This window comes from Chaetura pelagica, unplaced genomic scaffold, assembly GCF_000747805.2.
Source record: "Chaetura pelagica isolate M959 unplaced genomic scaffold, ChaPel_1.0 scaffold257, whole genome shotgun sequence".
Lineage (NCBI taxonomy): Eukaryota > Metazoa > Chordata > Aves > Apodiformes > Apodidae > Chaetura > Chaetura pelagica.
In genome coordinates, this window is record NW_009953795.1 from 36103 (window position 1) to 44429 (window position 8327).

Sequence of the window (8327 nt, forward strand, 5' to 3'; positions counted from 1 at the left end):
GGGGGGGGGCGGAGCAGGATATAAATAATTTGTTGAGATCTTGGTTAGGCAGTCTGAATTTTTCTTGATGTTTCACAGTAGACAAATACATGGCATATTACTTGTATCAGGAATATATTTGATTTCAGACAAATCTTTGCAGACACACAGTTATGTTAGATACATGAAAGCATCACTAAAGAATGTGAATTTTCCTAGTATGTCTGGTGAGACAGAGTATGATGTAACAAAAATTTTAATAAAAGATTTATCAAAGGCCACTTGAAGTAAGCAGTCTTCCAGAACCAGATTTACTATTAAAGTTCCAAATGAAAAGGACAGGTATTATGTAAGGAAGGGGAAAAACCCATGAAGATAAAAGACAGAATGGCTAGTGCCAATACATTCTATTTCAGTGATTTAAATTGTTTTAGTGCAGAGAGGCTGCTTGCCCACTAAAACCTCTGCAGCACACCCTATCTACACACTCCTTGATTTCTAGTATCAAAGTTAAATAAACCAAGGAAACTGGGTTTTCATACCTTTGAGCCAGTTTTCCCATAAACTTTCTACATGTACTGGTTCAACTATTTTAATCCTCTGATTGGGTTCTGTTTCAAGGAAGTCTTAAAATCCCTTTTTAAACAGAAAACAAAACACAAGTTCAAGGTTGCTATAATATGCCAGTTGATTACCATCTGGCCATAAAGTTAACTTTTCACCTTTAACTACATTTTGGATTTCTAATGTTTGAAGGAAAGCCTTTTTTTAGTACCCATTCTCCTCCCAACTCAAACTTACAAGATTTATATTGGACTGCTCCTCCCTGTCTCTGCAACTGCTGTTTGATGGCAGCATGCTCCCAATTTCCCTGGGTTATATTTGTGTGGATGTGTTTCCTTATCTTTTCTATCCTCCATCTTCTTTCTCCAAACCTTCCAGTAAGTCACAAAACACCATGCATGTAGCAATGCCAATGCTTTGCACATTCCCACATGTAATAAAATAGGCACATACAAACATCAAACCTCTTTTAAAGATACATCAAAATATTTTGCCATTATTATGATTTAGCTGGTTGATACTTCTCAGTAGACTATGATGTAATTGAAGACAAACTGCTAAGATTCTGAGTACTGCAACAATTGCAAAGACTCCAGCAACATAATATGCAAAATTCTTACCAGAGTAAGTAACCGCTGTTGTACTGTATGTTGCACTTTGAGTATAGGATGGAACAACAGTAGCTGCAGCAGCTACTGGCTGCACAGCAGAGGATACTGGATATATAGAAAATGTAGTTGTTGCTGAACTCGGGGTTGCAGGCTTTATAGCTGTCACTTGTCGTGTTTGCTGGGCTTGGGTATATTGAGTTGACCCTTGGCTATATCCTGCTTTTGGAGCTAGTTAGGATAGAAAATACAGTGTACAAACATGGATATATTTTAGTTGAATGAAATGCAAACCATATTAAGTGATAATTATATGCTGGGGAATAAACACATACGTGGTTTTTGGTTTAGTTTGGTTGTTTTCTGCTTTTTTAATTTATTTTTTTCTTTTTACAGTAATGGTTACATACCACCTACCATATATCACACAACTGTTTAATCGTGTCGCAGCTCACACTAGTAAGCCTCAGATTTATTTATGCATTTTAACTGTGCTGCCATGTTTTTAAACAATCTTCTCGTTCAATGGTTATACTAGAGTACACTAAACCAAAGTACATCTAAACTTTCCTATAATTCCTAAGTAAAAAAGTAAATAGTATTTACTCTTTATAGCATTCATGATACCAATAATTAAAGAACTACAGACATTAAGCAACTAAAGAATAAAAAAAAGTCTTCCTAACCAAGTTATCATCTGAACCCACCACTGACGTTTTGAACCTACTTCAGCAAAAAAGTTTACCTAGAAGTACGTTTTGAGTGTATTTAATAACAATCGAAACCTCAAAGGTATTTATGAAAATGTCACAATAATGTTCAAGTTCTAGGTGCAGCAAATTTTTCTACATGTCAACAGGGATTCCATGTCAAAACAAAACAAAAAATCTGGATGATGTGAAATATTCAGACACATTTTAAGGTATTAAATTACTACACAGACTGTGTATAATGAGAGGAGTTTGAATCATGTCACCAACCTGTCTGGTAGTACGATTCAGCTACTGAAGGTTGAGGCTGGGCAGCAGCAGCCACAGCCGTCACTGTTGGTTGTTGATAGTATTGTTTGCTGTCATAAGCTACAGCTGGGGCAGTAGATCGAACATAAGAATAGGAATCCTAAAAATTCAAAAAATAAAAACCAGCAAATTAATCCTTAAGTATATATGTGGAGTAATAAAAATCATTAGCAGAATCAAAGAATTTTGTTCTATTCTACTAAAGTAGATTTTAAAAAATACTCACAGATACAGTATATACTAATATATGCATTAAAGAAATGAAATTCTTTTTCAGATACTTCATGCCTGAAAACAATCCTAATGGTCTTTTTCAGATCTAATATAGGAATTAACTATTAATTAACTATTAAATCACTTTCTCTTTCAACAGATTTTTATTACCAAAAAGCAACTATTCTCACTAGTTTTCATAATGACTGTACCAGATTACATTCCTGTAATTATGAAGGAAGAAAACACCACAGATCTCCACAAATCCAAATAAATTCACACTTTTACAAACATGACCCTTTATTGACTTTAAAACAATACTTTTATTGGTTATATTTTTTAGAGTATGAAAGTGATACTTTTAAAGCCCTCTTTACTTTTTGATGTATCAACTATTCAATTGGGAAACTGTATCTAGTTTATAAGGGTAAGGTAAGTAGCCCATTCGACACCTCCCAAACTCAGGAGAGGGTTAGTAAGTTTATAAGGGGAGGGCTTGGAAGACACTATATGCATATACAGATATTCTCACATCCTCACCATATTTATAGTAAAACATAATTAGTTGATCAACTAAGGGGTAAGCAAGACATGAAATACATTCACTGAAATGTACTAATGTATTAAATTTATTTTATTTCAAATAAGTATAACAATAACATCTCTTACATCCAACTTGTGTAAAGTAGAATAATTTTTCTTTAGTTTAGGGGACTCTTTTCTCTCTGAATGCATCTAATAACTGACTAGCTTAATGACCTCAATTATGAGGAAACATGCTACTGGAAAGACTCCTACATTTCAATTCATTACCATATATAACAAATTATAAAAGCCATACAAAGGAATTAATAACATACAGCAACAGTATAGCCCTTTTAAACAAACAAAAATACTAATTAGAACCTAGATAATGCTTTGATAAGTTTATGACTAAAAAGTTAAATAATTGTAACAAGACATACTATGTCAATGTCCTCTGTCTCATAGTAAATGCACATTTTAACTATGAGCTACACTGTAGAGTTTGATAAATCTTGTGCATAAATACACCAGCCTAGAAATACCCACTGGAGACTAACATGCTAATGTAGCAAAAAAGCTGATAAAAATACAAATAAAGCTCACATTTCCAATGGGAAACTACCTGGCCATGTAAAACTCCTAATCTTTCTGCATCTAAGCTGATTTTTAACACACCTGGTAATTCTGCGTAGTGACAGGAGGGGGTGGTGGTGGAGCTTCTTGTTGCCTCTGTGTATAACCATAATCTGTAGCTGTGTGCGCTGTAGGATAGCCTCCATAAGCAGCAGCTGTTGCAACAGCTACTGGAGCAGGCCTGGCTACTGCCACTGTAGCTGCTGCTGGAGCGTAGGCCGCAGTAACAGTGTGCGCAGCGACTGGTGCCTGGTGGACAGTATAGCTAGCAACTGTAGTTGGATGGGAATAGGCTACACCCGAAGCTGGCTGCTGGCTAGATTGGAAAAAGACAGCAAATGAATAATTAGATTAATTCAACATACTAAGCTAATGCCTAAACATTTCAAAATTCCAGTTTTGATTAATACTTGTCTGTTCTACAAACAGTCCTGAATCTATGCATACACTTTAATGGTTTTTAATCTCTCTCTTCCACCCGCATTAAAAAGGCTGTATCATTTTTAAGTTTCTGTGGATGCAGATACATCATGCATTACTTTCTTCGCAAGGGGCAGTTGGGGGTGGTGGTTGCGTTCAAAAGAACCCAAGTCTTTAATTCAAAATAATACAGAAGTCTGTCGCACTAAGGGTTAAAGTAATTTGGCAGAAAATAAACCCCCTTATGTTCCAGCTTGTCCTCAGATATCAGAAGAGCTGAGGCAGGCTGGGCTTAGATTCTGATTGATGCCAAATTTGGTGTTAATAGTCCAGTTGTGCCCAATACCTCTATTGGACCATCGTGATTACAGATGCACCAACGCTACAATGTCCATCTGTTCACATTCTGTGAACTCACATGGCTACACTCAGGAATTTGGTCACGTTCAAGAACTGTCTCAGCCAGATTAATGAGCAGTGTAATTCATTAAAGCAACAGATGCACAAATTCTTTTAGATTGCCAGTGATAAATTCACTATCTGCAAAGCACGTGCAAATTTATTAATATGGCCAGGTTACACACGCATGGAACTAAAATGATTCTATAGAGATTCCCAAGTTTCCCAAGGATGCACTTGAGATAGCAGTGTTCAAATCTTACCCTGACATCCACCCCCCTCTCAGGCTATTTTATAGTATTTTACTTTACAGGTGGAGCTTGAGCGACTCTAGTCATACATACCTTTATCGTGATTGGTCCAAAATTCTCTCGCTTCATGTTAAAAGGTATAGACTAGAGAAAATCCAGTGTGCAAACTCAGTGAGGGGTGGTCGCGCCTTGGGAGACAGGTAACTTTTGGGATGCAGCTGTGTTTTGGTATTATAATGAGATTATAATGAACAAAGTTCGCTCTGAGGACAGCATTTCACCAAAAGTTGACAGACTGGCCCAGGGTATCAAATGTGCAGCTTATCAGTTATATTAAGTATACTGTGTACCTTTAGATCTCTGTTATCACGGAGCGTGGCCGCAGCATCTCCATTCCACTCCACTCTCCATGCAGTTTCTCTTAGAGTCAAGCACACCAAGTTCCCCTGATGTTGGCAACATCTAGGGTTGCCTAGGGAATTGCTTTGGTACAAACTCACTGCATTCCACCCTGCTTCAATGTGGCACCTTTCACATAATCTTAGGGGTTGGAAGGGACCTTGAAAGATCATCCAGTCCAATCCCCCTACCAGAGCAGGGTCACCTAGAGTACATCACATGGGAATGCATCCAGGCAGGTTTTTAATATCTCCAGAGAAGTACACTCCACAATTCTGGGCAGCCTGTTCCAGTGTTCTGTCACCCTCACAGTAAAGAAGTTTTTCCTCACGTTTACTCAGCTACTACCCCCTCTCCTATTCTAGTTTAAAGCTCTATGAATGAACCCTGCTAACTCTTGTCCCAGAACCCTTTTTCCCCTGAAAGTTAAGCCTTTTCCACATTTTACTGTCAGACCTGGTGTCTTATAAAACCAACTATGGTCAAAGAACCCAAAGCCCTGCCTGTAGCACCAGGCTAAAATGTGAATACAGGTTTAATTTCTAAGTCACCTCTAGCAATTATTCATAGAATCATAGAATGGTTAGAGTTGGAAGGGACCTTAAAGATCATCTAGTTCAAACCCCCCTGCATGGGCAGGGACACCTCCCACTAGATCAAGTTTCTCAGAGCCCCATCCAACCTGGCCTTCAATGCTTCCAGGGATGGCGCTTCCACAACTTCTCTGGGCAACCTTTTCCACTGTCTCACTACCCTCACACTAAAGAATTTCCTCCTGATCTCTAACCTAAATCTCTCCTCTTTCACTTTAAAACCATTACCCCATATCCTCTCACCACAAGCCCTTGTAAAAAGTCCCTCCCCAGCTTTCCTGTAGGCCCCCTTCAGGTACTGGAAGGCCACTATGAGGTCCCCCCAGAGCCTTCTCCTTTTCAGGCTGAACAACCCCAACTCCCTCAGCCTGTCTTCATAAGAGGTGCTTCAGCCCTCAGATAATTTTCATTGCCCTCCTCTAGACACATTCCACATCTTTCTTGTGTTGGGGGCTCCAGAGCTGGACACAGTATTCCAGGTGAGGTCTCACCAGGGCAGAGTAGAGAGGCAGAATCACCTCTCTCGATCTGCTGGCCACACTTCTTTTGATGCAGCCCAGTATGTGGTTGGCCTTCTGGGCTGCAATTGCACATTGGTGGCTCATGTCCAGCTTTTGGTCCACTAATAGTCCCAGGTCTTTTTCCACATTGTTGCTCTCAAGTGTGTCCTCCCCCAGCCTGTATTCATATCTCAGGTTACCTCAGCCCAGGTGCAGGATCTTGCACTTGGCCTTGTTGAACCTCATGAGGTTCACCTGGGCCTGCTTCTCCAGCTTGTCCAGGTCCCTCTGGATGGTATCCCATCCCTCTGGCATATTGACTGCACTACCCAGCTTGGTATCATCAGCAAACTTGCTGATGGTGCTCTCAACGCCACTGTCAATATCATTAATAAAGATATTAAACAACACTGGGCCCAGTATGGACCCCTGAGGGACACCACTTGTCACCATTTTTCATCTGGACTTAGAGCCATTGACCACTACTCTCTGGATGCAACCATCCAGCCAGTTCCTTATCCACTGAACAGTCCACCCATCAAACCTATAGCTCTTCAGAGAGAAGGATGCTGTGGGGGACTGTGTCAAAGGCCTTGCAGAAGTCCAGATAGATGACATCTGCTGCTTTTCCCTTGTCGACTGATGTAGTCACATCATTGTAGAAAGCCACTAAGTTGGTTAGGCAGGTATTGCCCCTGGTAAAGCCATGCTGGCTGCCCTGAATCACCGCCCTGTCTTCCATGTGCCTTGCTCTTCAGAGAGAAGGATGCTGTGGGGGACTGTGTCAAAGGCCTTGCAGAAGTCCAGATAGATGACATCTGCTGCTTTTCCCTTGTCGACTGATGTAGTCACATCATTGTAGAAAGCCACTAAGTTGGTTAGGCAGGTATTGCCCCTGGTAAAGCCATGCTGGCTGCCCTGAATCACCGCCCTGTCTTCCATGTGCCTTCACATATCTTCTGGGAGGATCTGTTCCATTATATTCCCAGGCACAGAGGTGAGGCTGACAGGTCAGTAGTTCCTAGGGTCCTCCCACCCTTTTTAAAAATGCGTGTAATGTGCCCTTTCTTCCAGTCACCAGGGACTTCACCTGACTGCCATGACTCTTCAAATATCATGGACAGTCTTACAGTGTTATCTTTTAATGACTGATAATTTAAAGTGTTTTAGTAGGTCATCAATAAAACTGACATCTGTCAAACTAAGAAAAATACTACTTTTCTGTGAGAGCTCATTACTGACCTGCACTTGCATGATGTTTTTAAGTAAATGTCCTAGTTTGAGCCAGGATGAAGCCAATTTTCCTTTTACTGATTTATTTTTTTCTTTCAGTCAGCTCTCTTTTAACCAGCAGCAAGTGTTCCAGCTAGTGGACTAACACTGGAATGTTTATGCTACTGATGAGGTTTCAAGGTCACATCTTTGCCCTGCCACCTCAGACACTACTGGGAGAAGGAGAGTTATATCTATGATACCCCTGTAGGAGGCTGGACTAGACAGACAGCAAAGTTGACCAAAGTATTCCATATATCTACGTAAGCTTGGTGTAAGGTCAGAGATCACAGAAGACAACTTCCTTCCTGCTTCTTCTTCCCTTCTCTTACATCCATGGCTGGCATCCAGGGAGGACTCCATCTATCCATCACCGTTGACCCTTAGGCTACTGCATTCCTGACCCTCATAACTCTACCCTCAGCTCCTGTCTGCTCTGCCGCTCTCTCCGGCAGTGCTCTGGGACTTTTCAGGACTGTTCACAGCTCAGGAGAGTGCCATGGGAGTTGCTGGGGGTGGGGGGAGGCAATAGGGATTTTGCACATTCCTGAACACATTTGTATATAACTGTACATATTTTTGTTTTGGTTTGAGCCAGGATGAAGCCAATTTTTCTTTTTACTGATTTTTTTTTCCTTCAGTAAGCTTTCTTGTAACTAGCAACAGTGTGTTCTGCTAGGCTGATAAGACAGTGGAATGTTTTTCTAACTACTGAGGCTTCAAGGCCGCACCTGCACTCTGCCGGCTCAGACACTATGGGGAGATCTGTGACCCCCCCCGTAGGAGGCTGAGTTAGATGGACAGCAAAATTGGCCAAAGATATTCCATTCCATATATCTACGTAAGCTCAGAGGAAGGTCAGAGATCACAGAAGACAACTCCCTTCCTGCTTCTTCTCCCCTTCTCTTCCGTCCATGGCCGGCGTCCAGGGAGGACTCTGTTCATCCATCAC

General features: G+C 40.7%; 1 protein-coding gene across 1 annotated transcript in view; it reads right to left on the reverse strand.

Annotated features, from left to right (window-relative positions):
• The window catches only part of LOC104391756 (zinc finger RNA-binding protein-like), a gene marked incomplete at its 3' end in the record, with an annotated part of 37304 nt that extends 32564 nt beyond the window's left edge, over positions 1–4740 (reverse strand). The window contains exons 1-6 of the mRNA XM_010001087.1: positions 4705–4740; positions 4081–4166; positions 3584–3857; positions 2132–2270; positions 1117–1382; positions 1008–1009 (exon numbers count right to left, since the gene is read on the reverse strand). Of these exons, the coding sequence (XP_009999389.1) occupies positions 1008–1009; positions 1117–1382; positions 2132–2270; positions 3584–3857; positions 4081–4166; positions 4705–4740 (803 nt within the window). The remainder of the gene's footprint in view (positions 1–1007; positions 1010–1116; positions 1383–2131; positions 2271–3583; positions 3858–4080; positions 4167–4704) is intronic.
• Between the last annotated feature and the right edge of the window lie 3587 nt (positions 4741–8327).